This window comes from Leuciscus leuciscus, assembly GCF_965113295.1.
Source record: "Leuciscus leuciscus genome assembly, contig: SUPER_11_unloc_1, whole genome shotgun sequence".
NCBI classification, from domain to species: Eukaryota; Metazoa; Chordata; class Actinopteri; order Cypriniformes; family Leuciscidae; genus Leuciscus; species Leuciscus leuciscus.
In genome coordinates, this window is record NW_028118546.1 from 1,227,267 (window position 1) to 1,252,729 (window position 25,463).

The 25,463-nt window shown below is 34.8% G+C and overlaps 2 protein-coding genes across 2 annotated transcripts in view; both read right to left on the reverse strand.

Annotated features, from left to right (window-relative positions):
* Positions 1 to 25,463, reverse strand: part of LOC309510013 (uncharacterized protein) — a gene marked incomplete at its 3' end in the record, with an annotated part of 1,894,646 nt that overhangs the window by 1,054,170 nt on the left and 815,013 nt on the right. Inside the window, exon 24 of the mRNA XM_082191149.1 lies at positions 24,809 to 24,982. Within this exon, the coding sequence (XP_082047275.1) occupies positions 24,809 to 24,982 (174 nt within the window). The remainder of the gene's footprint in view (positions 1 to 24,808; positions 24,983 to 25,463) is intronic.
* The window catches only part of LOC309510024 (uncharacterized protein), an 83,457-nt gene that overhangs the window by 22,086 nt on the left and 35,908 nt on the right, over positions 1 to 25,463 (reverse strand). The gene's annotated exons all lie outside the window — the stretch shown is intronic.

Genomic DNA, 25,463 nt, shown 5'->3' on the forward strand with positions numbered 1-25,463 from the left:
ACAGAGGCAGGTTTTGGCGGTGATCCTCAGCTCTCCACCAAGGTGGCTCTTCACAAAATTAATCCACCTCTTGTTGATGTGATACGTTAGTTTTTCGGAAATTTAAATAAGGACACTCTGATCTGTTTTGTACGTGATCGCATCCAGGTTATATGCATTTCCGTGATGAGGCATAGCTAGCTAGCAAACTGTAGGCTGTAGTAACCATAGATATAAACTCGCGATCGGCAAACTGATGTGAATGTGCTCTATTTATATTGTTAGGGGAGGGGCTAGCGTCAGGGGCTCCAGTGCGTCATCAAGTAGGGGCGTGTCCAGGAGCTCAGGGGCTTCAGTGCGTCATCGAGCCCCCGTTTGAGCCCCGCCCAAAAAATCCGGAACACAGCAATGGTGAAAAACTGTTTAACGGTCTAACTCCACAATTCAGTACTTCACAGTTCACGGTCTTTGTAATATGTTTTAGCAAAACATTTCTAACATTTCTAATGTGTTTAGATTTTTTTTTTAGAATTGCCTTTACAGGGACTTTAATTGTTTTTACAAAGCCATACATGTTCGAGCCTGGACTACCTACTATAATTATAACATAAGCACACAAGGCAACTTACACTCATTGGTGGGCACGCACTGCCAACGATGGCACCAGTTGTCGTCGCGACGGGAGGATGAAGTCGAGGCGGGAGATATTCGGCTCGGCCGCAGTAACAGCGGATTATCAGTGAATCCCAGTTGTCTCCGACTAAAGTTTATAAAACTATCCCGTGTAAAATGATCACTACAGAGGCAGGTTTTGGCGGTGATCCTCAGCTCTCCATCAAGGTGGCTCTTCACAAAATTAATCCACCTCTTGTTGATGTGATACGTTAGTTTTTCGTAAATTTACATTATCTGTTTTGTACGTGATCGCATCCAGGTTATATGCATTTCCGTGATGAGGCATAGCTAGCTAGCAAACTAGGCTGTAGTAACTATAGATATCATATAAAGCCTTTATATGATATCTATGGTAGGCTAGTAATTAACAGTACTGACAGTAACTCGCGATCGGCAAATTGATGTGAATGTGCGATATTTATATATTGTTAGGGGAGGGGACAGCGTCAGGGGCTCCAGTGCGTCATCAAGTAGGGGCGTGTCCAGGAGCTCAGGGGCTTCAGTGCGTCATCGAGCCCCCGTTTTAGCCCCGCCCAAAAAATCCGGAACACAGCAATGGTGAAAAACTGTTTAACGGTCTAACTCCACAATTCAGTACTTCACAGTTCACAGTCTTTGTAATGTGTTTTAGCAATACATTTCTAACATTTCTAATGTGTTTAGAATTTTTTTTTAGAATTGCCTTTACAGGGACTTTAAAGACTGAGGAAGGTCTAACATGAAGTGGAAAAATGTGTACATGTAATAACATTACAGAATAAGACTTCTAGACAAGGAATAATGGTTAATAATGATTAATGACTGTTAACAAACAGCTAAGAAATGTTTTTCTATATTACGAATGATAGAGTGCTAAAACGAATTTAAACCACCGGACTTGGATAGACAGGCTATATATCAAGTTGATATTAATATCTTTAAACAAACAGAAGAAATGTACCTAACATTGTCAGAAGACAGTTTTATGAAGTGGAAATATGCAGGCTAAAAGTAGGACTTATAATCTGTAACAATATGTGTTGGGACAAATGGGATGTTATCTGGCATATTAAAATAAAAATAAAAAGTGTAATGAAAGTATAATTATTGGTCCTGGAAGAGCCAGGATGATTTTATTGTAAAATAGGTGTACCGGTTAAAGAGACAGAGTCTGTGAACATAGCTCAGACTCGAAAAGCCAACAGTAGTGCGTGCCAGATCGTCTCCCACACTGTATTACAGAGAAGAGCTCGTACTTCAGAACGCTAGAGGCTGAAAGACCTGTAAAACGATAGTTATGAAAACTTAAGGGAGGCACTGACAACAAAATAAGTCAGGTAAACTTTATTTTAATATAAAGTTAACTAATAGTTTATGATGGAGTAAAAATGGTAATTGAAGGAATATAAATAACAGACAATGAAGGAAATGGGAGATAAACTATTAACAATAAACTTGTTAACAATAACAATGCAAAGAGTAACAACTTTAGAAACGGGAAAAGATGTCCCGCAAGGACTCTTTCGGCCGTCCATGCCTCCGTATGAGAGTTTTACCACAGAGTCAGGGTGAGTTAGAGGGTTCAGAGAACTCCAATACCTCTGATACACAACACCGAAAGTGAAAGCAGGAAATCAAATAATATTGTGTTAAATGTAGCTATTATATACTTTTAATATTGAATGATTAGTCAGAGGTTAATGTAGTAAATACAGAGGACTAAATACAAATATTCTGATAGAAAGAAATGAAGAAGATGCTTTTAAGAGGAAAACAATAAAAATAATAAAAAAAAAAAAAAAAAAAATTACTTACAGAGATATAAAGACAGCCAGTCTATAATGGGAACCCATTTACTGAGGGTTTAAGTAGAATAGTGACAAATTTAGAACAAGTAATAGTGTCATTAAAAACAAAAAAATAGTTTCTGAAGCGAGACTTAGGTACCGTAAAAAGTCAAGTAAGAACTTCAAAAGACAAGAGAGTGTTAATATTGGTAAAGAGAAGTTCCAGAGTCCAGAAGAAGAAATGGAAAAAGACACTGAGACTTTTAGCCCAAAATTAAATGAAGAATAGTTTATAAGCAGGAATATTAGACTTATAAATCATGTCAAGTCATACTGCAAACATAAGTAAACAGGTAGGAGTTAAAAATTATATAACCACATAGTGCCTATGCTGACAGGAGGTTAAAGCATTAGAAAATGCATATAGGTGAGCCGAGATTTCACTACAAGACAAACGTGTATCTGTCTTAGATATAAAGACAAATATAATGACCGATTACTGAGAGAGATATAGGTCAAAAAAAAAAAAATGAAAAGATAGTAATAACTAAATAATATGAATAATATGACGTAATATGTAAATTACATAAGTGGGCAAACAAACAAACATAAATAGAATATTTCATATCTTATAGGCTACTTTAGTCTTGAACAAAATTCATGTCTACACTAATGTCTACAGCAGAGAAAATGATAAATACTTCAGTAACTTAGAACAGGGCTTGGTACGCTGATAAATGTTAAAAAATGGAGATGTGACTGAGACTGAACTATAACGGATTTTCTACAAGAAAACTTTGCTACTTTAAGGTAAGAAAATATAATTTATTTAAAAATATGTAATTAAGGCCTAGCAGCAAGAAATTATTAATTAATTTATTAAAATAACAAGATAAGGCAAGGCAAAGCAAGCTTATTTATATAGCACATGTCATACACAATGGTAATTCAAAGTGCTTTACATATAAGAAAATATTATAAAAGAAATAAGAATAAATATTACAGTTTAGACAAAAATAAAATAAAATACTGTACAAACAGTCGGACCAACAGATAAGCAAGAAGGATGAGCTATAATTAGTAAAAAGTTAATTATAACTATACATGAAGTATGGATTTTTATACAGAAATTTATACAAAAACTTATATTGTAAACTTCTTAGATTAGGAGAGCTGTTGAAAATAGTGAATTCAAAGAGTATTATTAAATGGAATGTTTAAGTTAGCGACAAGATATACAATGTTTTGGACCGAAGGAAAAAAGCTGATAGATGTTTTATTAACATCTGAGAATAATAGATGGAAAATTGATCTAATAAATACGTTTAGATAAGAGAGGTCTATACCAATTGAAGAAGTTGTGAAAGAAGGCAAAGCTGTTTTTATGTATATATAGGCTATATATATATATTTTTTTTTTAATACTATTATACTAATGGCAGAAGGTTTTAAAGGAGTCGAAATACCTACCATTCCAGCCGCTCAAGATAACTAAGGAAACACCCTGGACAGTGAAATTTAGAATGAATAATTTGATTGAGGACTCAATAAAGCAAAAACTGTTTAAAAGCTGTAGAAGTTGTGTTAAACAATTGCCTAGGAAGTCAAGTTTGAGGATTTAATAAGTATATATACAAAAGATTATTAATGTTTAACGAGTTTGAGTTTAAGAGTTTTAGGTTTTGTAATTTGAAGTGGTTTACGCATAAAATACATGGGTTACATTAAAGCATGTTTTTGCTAGCAAATGATGAAGCATTACATATTAGAAAAAAAAAAAAAAAAGAAAAAAAAATGTGATTAAACTAAACGGGAATAAGCTGAAATGTTAGTGCAATTAAAGCAGCCATGTGAAAGACGTTGAGTTATATAGAGGAAAAATAACAAACAAATGTGTTGTAGTTTGTGCCGAATGTGTGAATATAAAACCAGCTTTACCCAAGTATTAATAATAATACATTTAGTTTATATAGCACCTTTAAAAGTTGCTTTCTCAAAGCGCTTTACAGGCAAACACAAGAGGGAAAACTACACATTTTAAATACAAATATAAACAAATAAAATGGAAAATCAAGTAAAACCTAAAATAAAATGTTTTAAGAAGAGATTTAAGTCACTAAAGTGTTACTTCACTGCTGCTGTATTTTCAGTAACTTTACCCTAAGTATCTAGTGCAATTATAACTAGACTAATGAGATAAAAACATTAGGGCATTTGAATATTGATATTGATAAAATATTATATCAATTAATAAAATAAAATAATAATAAAAACATACCTTGCTTCTGAGAAAAAAGATTAGCAGTTCTGTGCAAAAGATATTCCAAGTTGGAATTTCTGACGAGGTCAAAAGATATGCTTCATCTGACAAACAACTACAGTTAGAGAGCCTCAAATGTGGAAACATTGCAGTGAGGAAGAAAAATAAAAAATAAAAATAAAAGCAAAACATTATAAAGCACGATTGATATATTATGTTGTAACAACTATTAATAGCCAGATAAAAAGTCATAAAAAAGGAAAAAGGTTTCTTAAAAACGTACAATTGTTTGTAAAACTATGTGCACTGAAGACTGAAGATTTGAGTTTGAAGTTAGAGAAAGCAGCATGTTAGGGGGAGTCATGTTTCTCCTGGTACAGCCTAGCACACAGAGCTCAGGGGAGTAGCTCAAGGTCGCTCAACAGGAGTTACACCAGACAAACCCAGCAATACATGGAGAAACAGGGTTTGATTTAAACTGTTTTGAGAAACGGGAAAATAGACCGCCAGGTAAACTAACTGATTTAGCTCTAAAGCTTTAAAAAATGTTGGGGGGACTTAACCTCTTATATAGACTAAGCCTTTTAGTCCAACCAGACAATTTTAAAGAAAACACAGTGATATGATATTAATACAGCTGATAAGCTAGCTTGACTTAGAGAAAAGTAGAGAAACGGAAACAGAATGTATAATATATAATAGATATTGGACCAAATTTAACACCTTAGTGAGAATTTAATCTTTGAAGTTTTAACTGATAACAAGATACATATTCCTACATGGGGACAGACATTATAATATTACTATTGTTTAAGTTAAAGATATAATACTATTGCATATGTTAAAGATATGCAACAATTATAATGGAGTTATTTAAAAGTCTAATATCTTATTTCTTGTTCACTATATTTAACATCCATATTTAAGTAATTAAGTGGGTTACATATTATAGTAGTTGATGGATTTTTAGGAAGTCCTAGCGCCTGCTGTTGCATGAGTGCACTCTCAATGCTGGGTCGCACAAGGAAAGGAATTTGTTGTTAACCCCAGTGCCAAACAGATATGTGGATGATCCACTGTGGTGACCCCTATAACGGGAGAAGCCGGAGGAAAAATAGAGAGAGAAAAAGTGGATGGATTGTCGGAATGAATAAAAAAAAAAAATATATATAATTATAATGATAAAATAATAATGTACATAACAAAAGTAAATGTATAATTATTACTACAGTGGAAGAGGATAGTGACTGCTTTAGACTGACCACATAGTTTTAGGATATTTAGAACAAAGACCATGTTTGAATATTGATTAATTGAAATTAGTTTTGATATAAAGTATTAAGATATGCAGCAGAGTAATCAAAATGCAGGAACAGCTGTTAATAGCCTACTAATAAAAGTTGCAGGCAAGATGTGTTAAATGAAATTAATATTTTTCATAGCTATTTAACAAACTGTACTGCATACAGAGTGACTGTAAGAAATGTCTGAATAAGCTTACATGGATTAAATAGATTAGTCATTTACAGATGTAAAAATAATAATAAACGTGAGGATAGTTGATTAAGAAACTTGGAGTTATTAGAACATTTCCTCTGATTTAAAAGGAATTTGATCCTTGCTATAAAAAACAAGGTTACAAATGAAATTGAAATTAACAATAAAAGTATGATTAAGATGAAGAAAAGCTTCATAAGTTAGAGATAACTAGGGAGGTATTAACAGGATTGAGGTTAATTTAATGATGAATTGAAAAAGAAGATTGTCAACAAACAATGAGAGAACCTAGTGTGTTGTTGTCTGCCAGGAATGTAGGATGAGTTCTCCTCAAAGTAATAATGAATGACCCAGTGACTATCAGCGAGCACATGGATGCATAGGACTGTTTATGTAACAGGGTTGCTGTGGACTAAATGCGATGAATGTTTGAAAGACATTAACCAAAGTAATTTGCTGGTGTATATATGGTAGGCAATAGGCATAGAATTTGGGGCATGGACCTTTGGTGTATTAACCATTTAAGGCAAAAGTACGGAACAAAGGTGTACAAAGAAATCAGACTTGGAAACAGCTGGGTATTTCTAGCGTCGTAAATATGGTCATAATGTATTGAGATAAATACAAATGACGTAGAAAGCAAGTGGCTGCTGGTTTTGTCCCAGGAGACTTGGGAGAAAACTAGAGAGCCTAAAATCTTGCTTTGAAGAAGGAAATATTCCAACCAAAAGTGAGAAATGGTTAATGGAAACGCTATTTACAATATAGCGTAAGAATGTATCACAATAAAAAATCTCCCAAAAAGGGGGAATGTGATTTAAAAAGAAAAAAAAAGAAAAGAAAAAAGTCCCAAATACATGATTGAAAGGCAGAGGTGATCCTGTGTGCCAGTGAACTTCTGGAAGGGGGAGAGCCTGCTAGCAGAGGTTAACTCAGCACGACAGGCTGGTCTTCAAGGAAATACTGAACAAGACCACCAGCAAAGCACCTCGATTGCCTGTGCCAAGAGAAAGAGCTGGCACAAGATTAACAAAACAGTGAAATATTAAAAGTTTTTGATGTGGGTAGAGTGATACTTTGGAATTTACTTATCAAAAACAATTAAAGTAAATAGTCCAAAAAGAGGAAGGATAATGCTGAAATATAGAAAAATCCTGCTAATATAAATCAATTGCTGTGGGTAAATGATAATTATTGATTGTTTAAATTATTATGGATGTAGCAGCCATTTGGAATTTTGTTGATTTTATTGTAGCCTAACTGTACAAGTGATTTAAGTGAACTAAAGCTTTTTGGGAGCAAAAGAAAGCAGGAAGTTGAACTATAAAGCTAATGTGGAAAATCTACAAGCATAAAATATAGAAAGTGGAAAAATATATTTAATAGTACATAAAGGAAGAACATTTGAATATTGCATTATGGAACTACTGAAATTATGGGATTCTCATATCTGCATAATCTTGCCTGATGAATCCACCGTATAAAGCACTAGAATATAGGTGAAGTAAATTAGGGTCAAAAATTGGAGAAAAACCCCCAATGATATTAGTATTACAAACGAAAAGAACAAGATGGTTTAAAGTGAATGTCCTGATAGAAATATTTAATAGGAAGGTAAACGGAGATTATTCACTGTAAGGTGAATCTACCCTAAAGGAACATTACAGGAAATTAAGATTTTGACGATAAGAGAGAAAAGTATACATTTGGTTAGAACTGGAATATTTGGGGAAAATGGAAAGACATCAGTAAACACTGCAACAGTATAGTCAGTCTTAGCAACGTTTAAGAAGAACATTCATGGACAAATTAAATATGAATTGTGTAAGAATGTAATTTAGAAAATGGCATAGAAGCAAATCCTAAAAGTCTTAATACAGTTATGGAGACTTATTTGGTGATAATGAAACTAATATTTTGAAAACTATTAAATAATGTGAAGAATATTGAAGAATATTCTAGCATTGGCTAGAAGGAAAAATAACCAAGAGATAATGGTAATATAAGATAAAATACATGGAGGCTAATACCTCCTACTTGTAGTAAGAGTGAGAAATGAAAAATGCTATAAAACATAGGTTATTTTTAAACATCATCCTAAATATCATGATAAAATTAAAAATGAAAATAGACAGTATTTCTTTTTAGAGGGGAAAAAAATGTGTGCACGTACTTGGCAGCAGAAACGAAGAGTGATATTAAATCACGAATATGATAGCATATGGAGCATGTAGGCCAATAATATTTAATGAGAGTCACATAAAATAGATTAGGATTATGGAAAATATTGCAGTATCTGTTATATTAAAGCATTCTAATATGCAGAAAGAAGACTAGAAAGACTAGAAAAATTGGGAGAGAAACTGGACAAGGATGGTCAATCAACTTGTAGAAGAGTTGAGAAAACAACTTAAAGTTAATTTAGTATGTTTCCATAACAAACAAAAAGAAATGAATAATTGAAAATTAGCTCATTATGAATAATAGGTGCTAGTAGACATATTGTAATGTTGACCTGATTGACACTCCTGGATACAGGCTTATCATGGAAGTGTTTGAGAACAGCAAGAGAGCAGATGAGGACAAACAAGCTCTCATTATGATCCATGCAAGAGCACCAAATGGCCTTGACTGAATCTGGAACCCTTTCAAAGAAGGGGGTGGAAATAGCAGAAGAAGTCCTACAGTATATAGTTTGTATATGCCTCTTATTCAGTCAAATAGACTATACAACAAGATAGACTGTAATAGTAAGAAACGGCCGCTCTGCATCCACCAGCACTGAGACCTTAGCTGGGGTCAGTTAAACCTTTTGGGAAATCCTGGTAAATATTATTACTTTATTATTTTAATGATTTATAATAAATAAATAAAATAAGAACCGTAGAACTAAAAGGACTATTATGAAGTGGGTGTTTGATATTGTAAACATAAAATGTAATAATTTTATGGCATCTATAATGCCAGTTGTGTTTATGGTTTTTACTGACTGATAAATACATGATTTAAGAAAACGAAATATATTATTGTAAATGAATAAAGAATAATTTAATTGTATTATGTGAAAATGTATTATGCTATATTATACCATGGGCTGTTTAAATACTCGATTCTGATTGGCTGGAAGGTGTGCAGTAAAACCCTTTAATGCACAGGTAGTTCCAGTCAGTTTGATTACAGTTACAGTTCGAAATGAATCCGCTACTATAAACATTGGTAACCATAGTAACACAGTTACACTTGCAAGCAGAGTGAGAGACTCATATGAAAACGTTTATTTAGGTAGGCTAAATGGATGATTTTTGCATATCGTTTAATTTGTATGGTGAATATGGCAATTTTGAGAAATGGGCCCAGGCACAAGACGAAAAAGAAGACTTGTTGAATGACAAAAAGCGGCACAAAGAATTAACAATAAATAAATGACATGATTAGTTCAAATAAAGATTGCCTTGTCACTGTCAGTATTGCCTGTCATTCATAAATAATTTTAATAAATCCATTAAAGAATCATTAAGTTAGCTATATGCTTAAGCAACGAGGGGACTGTAGCTGCTAGACTTTAAAGAGACGCACACAGGTAACGTTAACTCGCGCACGCATCTCTCTCTCTCTCTCTCTCTCTGTTCCTTCTCTTTCAGTTCTCTGTCTCTCTCTTTTAATAATGAATTTAAATAAATGTGATGATTCATTCAAATAAAAGCAATCCGATGGCTCTACTTTATTTAAAGTGGACGGAGTGCTAGAACTAACGCTCGTAACTTAAGAAAATAACCGTCATTTTTACACGTCTGTTAAAAAATTACACTGTGAACATCAGTTACAGCTTTAACTTGTTTTTAACTTGGCAAATAACCAAGGTATAAGCGGGATAATCCAAAGCTATCCATGCATTAAAGATTTTTAATGCACTTCGTAGAGGCAACCACCCTCCGCTTCGCGTCGGGCGGTTCTTCGCCTCTACGTCGTGCATTAAAATCCTTTAATGCATGGCTAGCTGTGGATTATCCCTTACGTAACAAACAAATCTGGGGTTAGAAAAGATTATACCTTAGATTTAACTAAGGAGACGTTTAGGGTAAGAACTCCTGATAAGATGATTTAATTATTGGGTTAATTTTTGAGGATTTAAAATGTGTGTGGTGCCACCAAATACTGATGTAACAAAGTGTGAACCTTATTATAATGGGGATGTAAAGATAACTTATAGTAAAAACTTACTGAAAATAATGTTGTTGTTTTTGCTTTTGAAATATTTTTAAATCTTTATGAATTAAAGAATTCATTGGCTTCAGTGGACTTTGAATGTATATAATATATTAAGGAAATTAAAATATATGCTATGCTAATTGAAGAAGAAACTCTTGTGACCGTAGGGCATGTTAAAAGATGAACTTGTACATTTAATTTAAAATATAAAATGTTTAAAGATGGACATTATTAACTTAAGAGATTGTTTGCAAACTTTACAATGGGAACCATATGTATAACAAGGAACAAATTGATTTATTGACTTATATAATTTATGTTTGAATATATAGTGTTCTCAGATATTAAGGGAAACATTAGAAGAATTACTCTGGATACAAAAGGTTTAATAACTGGATTATTCTGATTATAGTAAATGTATGAAATGTAACCATAATTAACCAGATAAATAATTGTAGGATGTGATATGTTTATGCAACAATTACTACAAAAGTTTTTTTTTATATTTGATGGTACAATTATGATATCTGAGAATCTGTTAATGCTTAAGAAATGATGGATTTAGTGTAAGATATTTGAATGAGAAAATGAGTTGCATGACAATATTTGACCCAGAGGTTTGGAACTGGACGTTTCAAGCAATAATAAAAAAAGAAACCTTGTGCACTGTTTGAACATTGAATAAATTTCAAGACTGGTACAAACCAAGGGGGATGTTTAAACTAGTAGTTTGGGTAAGAAAACCCATCATACCCCAGAGATACTAACTTTGTGCCCTAAAGACCCTAGGAGATGTCAGCGGCTCTAAGGGGGGACCGGGTGCTTGAAGTACTGGATTCTTGTTGAGATCCAAATTGGCCTAATACATGATAAACAAGCAGAGCACAAAGTTTTGCCCCTTGATAAATAAATAATTTTAATACAATTACAAAAGAAATATAATTGATTATTTCTGTTATGGGAACCAGAAAACAAAACTGGGTGAAATATTGCATGAACTGTAACAAACCAATCTATTTAAGAATGATGGACAAATGTCTATGTTATTGGTAAAGTTTGATGAAGTGAACAAAGTTTGTGCTACAATTATGAGAAGGAAGGATAAAGAGTCAGGATAATTGCATGAAGGGGGTGTTGTATAATATCAAGAAAATGCAATTACCTGCCTCCTTATTTATTATAGATGCCTTTTTGTTATACATATTTAGCCAGTGTAATGCATTGCATTCAATGTTGTTATTTATTTTGTTTGTAAAAGATGGCTTATATTGTTTTGGCATAGATGTACAGTAATTGGTTATGTATGTATATGTGACTGTGCCAACCTCTGTTAAGAGGAGCAGAAAATTGCGATTATGTGTGTGCGCTAGACTCTTTAAATGTTTAAATGAACTCAGCCATCTTAGCTGAGTTTACTGTAGTTCAAGGACATGAAGAGGTGGACCGCTTGCACCTGACTGGAGAAGGATCTGGGAAACTTTGGAGGAGTGTCAACCAAATGCCAGTTGTAAACAAGGAGTATAAAAGACTGATGAACGGACTGCCTCTTGGGATACTGATACGCCAGTGCCCCCGACGCCTAGAAGCCCAGAGCTGAGGACAAGAAACCCCAAGCAGAAGAGAAGAAGCCCAGAGCTTACTACACCTTTGTTTCAAAACATGACTATTGTATTTTATACTTAAACGATTAAGTTGTATTCGCCTTTTATATTTTTGTTTATTATAAAAAGAAAAGTAACCAATTCAAAGAAATTTAATTGATTACAAAATCTACCTACTGAGATTTATGATGCTGGAAGACTATTAATGAGAACATACCACAGAGGAGTCTTCTGACCAAATTGTAAGTACCTTTTGAACGCTTACGGTTTAGGTCAGATTTGACTTTCTTTACCTTACCTGAGAATAATAAATAAATAGGTAAAAGGTGTTAAGAGTAAAGTACACACCGTAAAACAATGTATTCAATTTACATATTAAAACTAGTGTATGAAATGGCAAATGTAAATAATATAATATCATTTTAATTTTGCACCAAACGTTGCACATATGTAATGGAAAACGTAAATTGAAATACAGAAATGCATTGCCATTTTACATATTACATTTCAAATTGAATATTGCTACCCATATGCTTCCATAGAACGCGAAACAATGATGATGATGCATAATAACGCCAGCGTTGTGGATACACTTACCCAAAACCCTCCATAACTTTTCAATTAATTTCACATTTATTTGTATAGTGCTTTTCACAATACATATTGTTTCAAAGCAGCTTTACAGAAAATGCACATCTACATTACAATTTAGAGTGATCTGTTATCAGAGGTGACTGTGTCCAAGTTATGCATTTCAGAAATGTACATACACAAATCACACAGTTAGCTAATAATGTATTAATTTTATTTAATTTATATCTGGCACTTATTTGGAAAAAAAAGTCGAATGGCAAATAAATAAATGACGGACAGTAACATATGTACAGTATTACCATAATTTTATTATGTAAGCTTTATTTTACACCTCAAACGACAAGGGAATTTATAGTCATATTTATAGTGTTAATATTAATTTGCGAGTCCACAAAACTCATTCTCTTAAATGGCTTGGGTCTGCAGAGCATTCACAGCGTACAGTATACGTATACTTGTAACTCACTTTTCTCCTCACTTAACAAATCTGTTCTTCATCGACTGCAATCTATTCCAAATTCTGCTGCTAGGTTACTCACTAGATCAAATAGGCGCACCCATATCACCCCGATACTTTGCTCCCTTCACTGGCTTCCTGTAATTTACAGGATCCAATTCAAACTTTTAATCATAACCTATAGGGCTTTACATGGTCAGGCCCCTGCTTATCTTGCTGACATAATTCATCTTCATACCCCTCTCCGGTCTCTCAGGTCTAATAATCTGCTATCTACGCTACGCACTCGTTTAAAGACAGGTGGGGATAGAGCCTTCGCCGCTATGGCACCCAGACTATGGAATGCTTTGCCAACCAGTTTTAGGTTTGCTGAGAATGTGGACAGTTTTAGGGGACAAGTGAAGACTCATTTGTTCAGGTTAGCTTTTGGGTAATCTCTGTCCTTTTATATACTGAAAATTGTATCTGTTTTATTTTATTTTATTTTATTTTATTTTGTTCTTTATTATGTTTTATTGTCTATTGTAAAGCGCTTTGTGACCTAGTCTGTGAAAGGCGCTGTATAAATACATTTTACTTACTTACTTATTATATATTTTATAATGAAAAAGACTAATAAAATTGTCTCTTCATATTAAATGGATAACAATATTTGTCTGGACACTTGAAAAATGTGTAATAATGGGGTCTATAAAACTTAAACATTTAATGATTTATAAGCATTTCACATATTTCTACACTAATTATACAAAACTATTCTGCCAGTGCACCATACTGTACAAATAAACTAGATCAATGTTCATTCTTGTCTGAAACTTTGGAGGAGACAAATATGAGACCACCAGGGTCTTTAGTTTAGGGAAAAAATCTGAGCACAGTGTGTGATGTTGTTGAGATCACTTCTAAACTTCAAAATAGACAAATGTGAGCGATCCCGAGTTTCTACGGAGAGAAATCTGAGCACAGTGTGTGATGTTGCTGAGATTTCTTCTAAACTTTAGAGGAGACAAATATGAGATCTCCAGTATGAAGGGCCGTTAGGCAACAATTATTGAAAAGCCTCAACACTAGTGAAACGAAAAACATTGATCAACCTTGGTGAAATTCATTCATACGCATTACTGAAATAAGAAGAGATTTCGGTAGTTGATGATGGCTAATTTCCCTTGAAAAGGAAGTTGTGTGTCCGCACTTCTGTTTAATTTGGCGCGTCTCACAAACTCTTTTAAGCAATGTCTGTTAGTTGTAACGAGTTGTATGGGAAGCCAAACACACCAACAGTGGGACGAAACGGAGCGGTGTTACAGAGCTCGTGCCGTGCTGACATCATCGGTGCGGCTCAATGGACCGAGCTGTGTGACCGACTCGACATCGCAGGGAGGACGTGTTTGCTAGCGAAACCGAATGGACAGAGCAAACTAATCTCACCAGCGCGGCGCTGACCATGTTACTTTATTCATTACTGCTCCGCAGAAGTTCAGGTGTTTTCCCTGCATATAAGATAATGAAGATCAGCATGAAGTTATTACATTTCTTTTGCTTATTATCTTTCATATTAGTACATTAGTAGTTTTTGAAAAGCTACTTTGAAGAATTGTATTTTTGTAGCCACGGAAAGAGCCGTTCAAAGCAGAAACTTCAACGATTAAGGACTGTGCAGTGCCGGGGGAACTATAGGATCAGGGTTGGGAAACACTATTATTACACAGAAACATCATTAGGGAAAACACTGTTGAGTAAACGTGGGGGAAAAGAGTTGTCATTGTAGTCAGAGTGAAACAGACTAAAATTATTGAACATAATGAATATAATGAAATACTGACTACATTTAAAGGATATATTTTAAAAAGAATGTAAAAATGAACACTAATACCAGATCATGAGATTAGACATTTGTGTACACCTGTGATTTCTGTGCTGAGATTTAGTGTTTACAGAACAAGCTAATTTTAGTCCTAAAATGTACATCAAATCATTCGTCTTACTGAGGACAAAGACATGTGTGACAATCAGAGAGACAAACTTACCACAGTGTCTTCAGTTTACAGTGAGGATCCTCCAGTACAGCAGAGAGCAGATGAACTGAATCTCCTAGTTTATTCCCCCACAGATCCAGATCTCTCAGGTGTGAGGGGTTTGATCTCAGAGCTGAAGCCAGAGCAGAACAACCTTCATCTGTGACTCCACAATCCCACAACCTGTAGAGAACAATGACACACTCTTCACTCTCTCAGTTCAGATCAACACGTACAAGCCACAATTCTACACAGACTATACATATGTCTAAATTTCAATTGGAGATTTATCAGTCATAAAAAAATAAAGAAATTCAAAAAGCTTTCAACACATGTTCTTCATAAATCCAACAGTTCTAAATGAGCTCAAACACAACTACACCTCTTCTCTGTGACAGACTCATCGTGAAGATGAAAGCACACAAGAGTATGGTAGGTTAACTACTGACTATAAGTAACATTGTAACTACATGCCAACTTATTCTAACCCTAACCCTACTAGTCTACTAATAAATCTATTAACACTCCAATGGGAGTTAGTAGACATGTGCAACTGTACTGATAGTCAACAGAATGTGTTCAAGGGACCATTCAAATAAAGTGAAATCAATATGGTCAAACCTAAACTGATAATTATGACAACACTGTTGCTGACAGTGAACATACCATGAGGTTTTACTGGATATGCAGTGATTGTTTCTGTCCTCCTAATGCTACCTTCTGCCTCTCTGTTTTGCTCTTGCACACAATCTACTTCATGCCTTCTGTCCTCTGATTGATAGTTTATACAAAAAAAAAAAAAAAAAAAAAAATCAAATAAAGTATTTTTTGCTGAGAAATGATTTATTAATGATTCATGATTATTATAAATTAATGTAAGAAACATTTACTGGACTGAAGCAACTGGGTTTATTGATATTAATCCACCATTTGTTAATGTTAAAAATGTAATTCTTCTGACATTTTTTCATGTTAATATAAATGTAAAATATGATGCAACAGGCTTTTGGGGAACATTTTCCATCTCTTAATTATCATTGATTTGCACTGAATTGCATATGAGCCATAAAAGCGATGTATAAATATGATACTCAACAAAAAAAACACACATGCATGCATATACAAGTTTGCATCTGTTTTTTGTTGAGTATCATATTACACACACACACACAGACGGCTTTTATGGATCATATATGCAATTTTTAACATAAAAAAATGGTGTATTAATAATCAATAAACCCCAGTTGCTTCAGTCTAGTAAATGTTTCTTACATTTACTTTATAAACATAATTAAAGATTTTCTGAGCAAAAGGACCTTAAAAAAAAAAAAAAAAAGTATAAACGATCAATCAGAGGACAGAAGGCATGAAGAAGATTGTGTACACGATGTTTCTCAGCAAAGTTTTGGTCATATTGATAATTTATAGGCCCTAGAAATTTGCATATTAAATTTGATACAGTAGGCTAATATATTCATAAATAGGCATTTTACAACCGAATTTCACAAAGAATGTTTAGTTAAAGTTATGAGAGAATAAATGTTTTAAAATTGTTATTAAAATGTTGTAACATGCATTGCCAAACAAGCATTCTTTTTTTCCAATTAATTTAAACTCCCAAAGGGGAAACGTATCCTGGGAGATACAAACATTTACAGGCAGATTATGGAAAATGGAAAAATTAAATCCATAAAATTTCAACATAAACATAATAAGCTAACACTTAACAACAACTCTTCAAACATGCAAGTCTCCTCAAATATTGTAAATATGTGAAATGTATCACTGAAGGCGAGTAGATTTAAAAACATGTTGTTTTTAAATGCTGTCCATGAGCTAAACAGAGAATGTATGAATGAAGTCACCAGATCTAAATATTCACAACAAACACCCTTTCAACATGAAAACTGAGAAATTAAACCAACACTTTCCCTGCTTATCTCAGGATACATCGCCCCTTTTAGAGTTAATTTTAAATTAAGAGAATAATTGAAGAGTTCAGATGCAAAAGCCTCTAAGTGCCATCTGAAATTTTCTTCTAGAATGATCATTTTTATCAAGCTCGTATATTTAAGTTCAGTAATTTCACTTAAATGGCAATGAAAATTACCTATTAATCGTCATTTAAGTGAAATTACTGAACTTAAATATACAAGCTTGATAAAAATGATCATTCTAGAAGAAAATTTCAGATGGCACTTAGAGGCTTTTGCATCTGAACTCTTCAATTATATGAATATACTATATGAATTATAAATAATTACAATTCATGTAATATAAACATACAATTATTTCACTCTAAACTGCTTTAATTTGGAGTGAGAGATACAGGGGGAGTGGCTTTATTGCATCAGATACATGTCACTTTACTCACAGCTGATTGGTCCAGTTTTGGTTTGTGATCTCTAACACAGAATACATTCATTTTATTCAAGGTCATCCTGCAGCGCAAGTTACCATGGTGATCGAACCCGCTAAAAACCAATCCACCTTCTTGAGCCCGAAAAAATAGAGTTTGCTCAAAATAATCTCAAATTTACAAGGGGAGCAACTGAAACTGGCTTCATGCAACAGGACACAGAAACAGTGGGAAACACTGCTGTAACAAACACCACTCACTGTCATTCTGAAGTGCTCCTGAAGAGCTTAATGAGCTGGTTTAGTGTGTTGGATCTGAACTCTGCTGATAGGTAGATCTCCAGGAACAGTTTTGGGCGCTCCAGATTTAGATTAACGAGATAGACACATGATTTACGTTTCCTGCTTCTGTGCATCAAAATCATACATAATATTGAACTATTCATTCGGGCACGTACATTCTTTCATTCTTTCTCCACAAGAACACAAGTCTATTCTTAGATCTGAGAAACCACCCAGGAGAACCCCATCACTGCACATTTTGGATGTCTCTCTTCTCTGACAAACCCACCTGAGATCTTGGAGTCTTTACTAATGAGCTGATGAGTTGAGTCAGCTGTGTTTGATTAGAGAGACATCTAAAACTGTGCAGTGCTGGTGAAACTCCAGGATCAGGGTTGAAAACCACTGAATTATTATACAGGAACATCATTGGGGAAAACACTGTTGAATAACATGGGGAACAGGAATGTCATTGTAGTCAGAGTGAAACAGACTAAAATTATTGAATATAATGAAATATTGATAAAATTTAAAGGATTTTTTTTTAAATGTAAAAGTGAACACTAATACCAGATCATGAGATTAGACATTTGTGTACACCTGTGATTTCTGTGCTGAGATTCAGTGTTTACAGAAAATTTTACAAGCTAATTTAAGTCCTAAAATTTACATCAAATGATTCGTCTTACTGAGGACAAAGACATGTGTGACAATCAGCGTTTCATAACTGCAGGATGTTTTACTTACAGCAGCCTTAGCATATTGACATCATGAGCCAAGTAATATTGTTTAACACCAATTACCAGTGTGCACATTAACATTCTCATGTATCTCAAAAAAGATGAATTTAATTATTTTTGTCCAGAGTTCAGATAGCTTTACTGCTTGAAAGTCTTTGTAAAGTTAAATTGAACTGCCGTCTTCCCCTGTATAAGTAAGTGCAGCACTCCTGAAAAAGAGTAAGGATTAAAGAAAAATGAAATAAAAGAGAGCGCAGCAGTTCTTCTTTGTTGTTATATTTACTCAGAATGAAGTGCATCACGGGCGCGCACCACCCACTGAAGTGTGCGGTGACGTAATCACGCTGGTATGCCAAGCGAAAATAATTAATTTAATAAATGCACATAAAGCACAAATAAGAAATTGAACAGTATATAAAAGTATTAGAAAAATAACATTTTAGTATATTATAATGGCATTGAAGAAATTGTACAAACAAAAACAGCTTGTACTCCTACATAAGCATCAGTAGCCACGAGTCGCATTGGTGTGACGTCAACTCCCCTCTTCGATTGATTGGCTAGAGGAGTAGCTGTCAATCTAGAACTAGTGGACCAATGGTGACGCTTAAGCCTGCCCTAATTTACATGAAACTCGAACTGCAACATTTGGGAAAGCAAGCGCAGAACATAGAAAGAAGAGCGAAGAGAAAAACAGCACAAGCGTACAAAAGAGTAAAATATGAGCAGAAAATGCAAGAAAGCACAAAGTACACAGTAATAAAACCAAGGAAAACATACTTTTTAAGAAAGCATGACCATAAGTTTAAGTTTTCTGCAAAATAACTTTTAATGTGTTTAAAGTTTTTATTCATGCTTGTTATTCTTTATTCACGCTTATTATATTTTGATCCATGACCACGTTGTTTGCTATTCTGATCATTTTGCATTCTTTTTTTTCAGTTTGTGCAATATATTTTTACATGTGTTTTAAAATTTTTGATACACGCTTATATTTTTATAAGTGACCGCTATATATTTGGCGGGAATTTGATCCCATAAACCGGACTCGCGTCCTCGGGAGTCATTCTCCTGAGTCGGACTTGGCAATTAACTTGGCAATCCGAACTTTGTGTACTTGCTATCGAGAAACGCCTAATGTCGGCGCTTGGCTTCTTGTGACAAACACGCCGGGAAGCAAGAACAAGATCTGCTGTATGTCATCCATTGTTGTTTATGTTGCTTTCTTCACGCGAAAATGACATCGTTCCAGTCTCACACAAAGCCCGCCCTTTTACCCATATATGGATTGGCCAGAAGGTGGGCGGGGTTAGGATTTCCCGAGATTTTCCAAGATGGCGCCGCCCATACCCCCCATAAACGTCTCCAAACCCGTTCTTCAGAAAGTCTATGGGTGACGTCACAGACGCTTTGTCCATATTTTTTACAGTCTATGGTTTGTTCGAGCAAAAAAGTGTTAATTTGAGCAATTCCGTCAAAGAAGCAACACAAAGCCTGTAAAGCATTGAAATAAATATCAGTAAATATTGGAAACTTAAATAATATAAAGTTAAATCTATTAAAAAAACAACAAAAAACTTTCGTTTAATAGCCTACTTCCACACAAAGACGCGTGATTACACATGAAGCCTACAGTTCTGCGCTTTGAGAGGGATGTGGGACACGAGGAGGAAAGAGTCAGAGACCATCAATCTATTTTCTGATATCTTCATGTTTTCTAGGCTACTTGTTGTATAAGGTATGAAAAGCGAATTTAATCCTCCACAACCCAGCGGGCACCTTGACGTCAATTTAACATCAATATGACATCAACATTGATGTCAAAATGACGTCACGAAATAGGTCAAAAATGAAAGTCATATTGACGTCAAAGTGTCAATGTCAATTTGATGTCAAGATTTTGACCTCTGCTGATGTCATTTTGCCAAACAAAAAGGTGAAATGCATGGCCGTACACTTATTACACGCTTCACTTAAAACTAACCAGATTTACTTTATTTAATTTCCGGTTTAATGAAATCATATTTTGCATTTTAAAGTCACCATGATGGTGGTTAGCGTTTGCTTTAGTTGGGCTCTTGACGCTTGACTTTTTAAAGGTCCCCTATTATGCCCCTTTTGACAAGATGTAAAATAAGTCTCTGATGTCCCCAGAGTGTGTATGTGAAGTTTTAGCTCAAAATACCCAACAGATCATTTTTTACAGCATGTTTAAATTGTCATTTTTTGGGGCTCAGAAAAACACGCTGTTTTAGTGTGTGCCCTTTAAATGCAAATAAGCTGCTGCTGCACAACACAGGGGGCGGAGCTTCATGAGCTCGCGCTCAGTCTCAGGACAATTTCATCTCACGGAATGATGATAATAATATCAGAAACTCTCAGTAACGGTGTTCATTTCGACCCGGAGTCGGACAATAATGCCTACAGAGTCAGAGTGCTGTATAGAGATGGAACAGGTATTACGGTTATAACGTATTTGTCATCTACTTGTATGTATCCACTATTAATAGCCTACAAGTCTGCTGTTTCGAACCAGGTCCGAATGATGATAAAACATATACTGATGAGTTTAATAAAGTTTCACGAGTTCACATCTACATATAATTAGTACAATAAGTTTATGCGTATTTGGCGTGCTGTCCGGGGGGAGGGCTCCGAGCTCGGAGTTAGGCCCGAACCCAGAGTACTCCCCCCAGTCGGTAAGTGTAGCTGGAACTGGAAGTGAGGAGATGGGGTGGAGGAGGGATGCTGACAAACTTTCAATGAACAGAGATAGGTCTGCTGTGAATTTATACTCTGTCATTGAGTTGATTACTGATTAATCTCCAGCTGTGCATAATTTGGTTAATTATCTGAACCTGCTCCTCCCGAACTTTGTTAATAAAACATAATTTATTGTACATAACACAAAAGATGAAGCGTCAGTTTTACTTCAGAAAATCACCGTAAGAGCTGAGTAAACACAGTAAGTTATAAGAAGTGCGCAAGTACATAAACAAATTTCAGTAGAGTTGAGGGAGCATTTTCTTTAAAAAACTAAATAATTCCACCTCGTCTTCAGCGGCTGCCTCAGATTTCGGGAGTAAATAGAGAGAGAGCTATGTGGATTAATACATCCAGCCACACAACACTTACAACGCTTGGGAGACATTCTCGTCAGTGCAGCAGCTGTGAACTCGATCAGGGCGGGTCTATGTTCAAACGGCAGTGTCTGTCAACACTCGTGGGCGGGGCCTGTGCTGTAGTGACGTCACTAAAACAGCATTCTGAAAACAGGTCGTTGGGAGACACTGCTGATGATTTATGGGGATTAATAAAAAAGGAGTGAGTGGATTTTTATCACTATTGGGTGGTTCTGTACACGCACTGCCAACACACATTTATGTCCAAACAGCATGCAAAAGTGAATGTTGCATAATATGGGACCTTTAATATAAAAATTTCTCTGGCTGCTATAATTGTGTGTTTATAAAGCACAATTGTTGTAGCAAAAAAAGCCATGAGAAAATGAGATCAGGTGATGTTGGCTGTTTATTGATGATGACGACGATATCATCATGTAATTGCCTGAATCCCTGATCTTATTCAATGTCTAATGCTATGATTATATAGGACTTGTGATTTTAAAACTGTTTTATTCATAATCATTAATGGCAAAAGAAGTCATGTCTAGCAGTGTTGTTTATCAAATAATATACTTGGTTTTTAAAAACTAGTATTTAGTGCACAAAAACCTTTCATCTATGGCATTACTTAGACGCACACAGACATCAAGAAACAGCATATGAATCTCAACAATGGTGACATTCAAACAAAATATCCAGATAATCAGATCAACTCTGAGCATAAAACAAGCTATAAAAAATCCAGCTGCATAATTTGTTAAAGCCGCAATGCATGCTGGGAGATAAGGGTGAGTTTTGATTGGTGGTACCCAGCATGCACTGCAGCATGAAGCATTTCATTGACTGTCACCATTGTTGAGAGTCATACACTGATGGCTAAGTAATAATGTAGAGGAAAAAGTTTAATGCTTTAAATGCTTTTAAAATCCTTTACATTATTTGATAAACAACATTACTCTCATGCTGTAAAATTAAATGGCTTCTATTATAAAACAATATTAAAACCACAAGTCCAATATGATCAAAACATTAGACCCAGAATAAGATCAGGGATTCAGGCAATTACATGATGATATCGTCATCATCATCAATAAACAGCCAACATCACCTGATCTCATTTTCTCATGGCTTTTTTTGCTACAACAATTGTGCTTTATAAACACACAATTATAGCAGCCAGAGACATTATTATATTAAAAAGTCAAGGGTCAAGAGCCCAACTAAAGCAAACGCTAACCACCATCATGGTGTCTTTAAAATACAAAATATGATTTCTTTAAACCGGAAATTAAATAAAGTAAATCTGGTTCGTTTTAAGTGAAGCTGGTAATAAGTGTACGGCCATGCATTTCACCTTTTTGTTTGGCAAAATGACATCAGCAGAGGTCAAAATCTTGACATCAAATTGACATCGACACTTTGACGTCAATATGACTTTCATTTTTGACCTATTTGTGACCTAAATTGCGCTGCCAGAGAGAGCGAGACTAAAAATCACCCGCGCGTGTGAAACGCGCTTTACAAATAAACTTGACGCGCCTTGCATGTCTAATAACAAACAAAAACTGTGTTAAAATGAATCTGACGTGCAAGTAAAAATGTAGGCTATCTGTCCAACAACGTTTTTCTACTTTACCACAGTAAAGAATCTGAATATAATAGGCCTAATTAAAAGCGAACCAAGGAAGAAACGTTTATAATCCCCTTAGAAAATCGAGACGTGACTGAAGATTTGAGGGGAAAAAACAAGAGATTACATGCAGGGATGAGTCATGATTTTTGAATATTCGATTAGTTTATTTAATTAATGAATTATAGAATATCGAATAGGTTGTGTAATTATTCTCTAAAATAAAATATCCATGTTTTTGGTGCTAATGCGGTGGTGACGCGTTCATATAATTACGTTCTGTAATAAGGTCCTGTGTCCTGAATGTTCAAGGACAAAGTTTTTGCACTTCCCTCCTAAGTTGCACTTCAGTAAATGTGTAGAAGATGTTCACAGATTTAATGTGACATTTGAAGTGAGTTGAGCAGTCTTATTATCCAAATTTTTTGTAATGCCTTTGAATAATATGGGGGACATGAATCGCAATATATCGCAGAATCGAAACGCAATACTTGCTGTATCGCAATATGTTAAGAATCACAATAATATCGAATCGTGGCCCAAATATCACAATACTATCGGATTGTCAAATTTTTGCCAATTCCCACCTCTAGAACCAATGAAATGTGATTTTCAAACTCATACTGATTTAAACAAAATGATTTTACCCACACTGACTGACACATCCGAAGTGTGCCTCAAAGACGCCTCAGACAGCGCGTGATCCTGATAAACTCTTATACCTACACAGAATTACAGTGTTTCAAAATATCTGTCTTGGCGAGTATTCAAGCAAACATAATCTGCTATGTGTTAAGTGAACGTTTGGTTAACTGTTGGGGAAAAACATCTGATGTGTAACATTATATTAGACCTGTGCAGTACAGTAGGTCTGAATATATAGGCTGTCTTTTTCATTAATGTTAATCAAACAATTGTGGTACCATGGGGGAAAATAAAAAAATTGGTGTTATTACCCGAGATTTTAAGGTATGGTTGGTAGATGATTTTGTTTTGGAACCTTCAGAAAACGTTTAACTCGATTTTTCACAAAATTGACTTTGACAATTAAAGTCAAACAGGTGTAGCTCAGTCATGAACATTTGCTCATTTTGCGACTCATTTTGCCAGAACGGGTCACGTATGTCAGCAGACGCATATGTAAAATCAAAACTGCCTAATGTTACTTGATGAAATGTCGACGCAGGACGAGGTATAGGACTGTGAAGCTTTGGGGGTGTTGTTGGACTTGAACTTCTGAATCCGATCCAGACGTAGTCTGAATATCTAATATCTAAAAATTCTTAAATCAAGATACATAAGCAATTTTTCAGTATACAAGACTTAACATTTTAAGTTATTGTGCTAAATTTATCTTAAATTAAGAATACAAAAAAGAAAAGAAGACAAAAATACGGAGAAAGAAATTTATTTTCTGCGGGGTAGTCCTAAAATTTACATCAAAGAATTTAGTCCAGGGTTCCTCAAATCCGGTTTTGAAGTGCCGCTGTCCTGCAGAGTTTAGTAAGGTAAGTAACTCAGTAAGCCAGTGGCCCTCCAGTGCCAGATTTGTGGAACCCTGATTTAGTCTTACAGAAGACATTAACATGTCTGACTATGATATACTGTAGATGATCTTACCAGAGTTTCTCCAGTTTACAGTCAGGCTCCTTCAGTACAACAGAGAGAAGCTTCACACCCGGATCTCGTAGGTTTCTATTATTCAGATCCAGTTCTCTCAGTTGTGAGGGGTTTGATATCAGAACTGAAGTCAGAGCAGCAGAATCTTTCTCTGTGACTCCACAATCACTCAAACTGTAGAGAGATGAAAATCATACTTGGTAAACACTATGAACTGAAAACAAAAAGCAATAGAAAATTGAGAAAAAATAGACAATTTGTAGATGGAGTAAAGAAAACACTGCACTTGGTCACCAATGGATGGCATTGTCTCAAAATTACTCAGAAACCTTGAGGTAATGGTGTCACAGATTACAATTGGAGAGAGTTAAGTGTGAATAAAAGACAAATGGGACATGGTGTGGTGTGGACTCAGGATAACAAACTCTCAGTGTGCAAAAGAACAAGATTCTGAACAGACACGACATATACAACATAAAATTAAACCAACTAACTCCACGCTTTGCTCTAAATGTAAGACCGCATTCTTGGGCTAGAATTCTTGGCCTCCCTTGCAGGTGAATAACCAATAAACATGCTATATGAATATTTTATTTTTTGTCCGTTGTTGCCAGGAAAACTACTTTATAAAACTGGATCAGTGATAAATCACTCT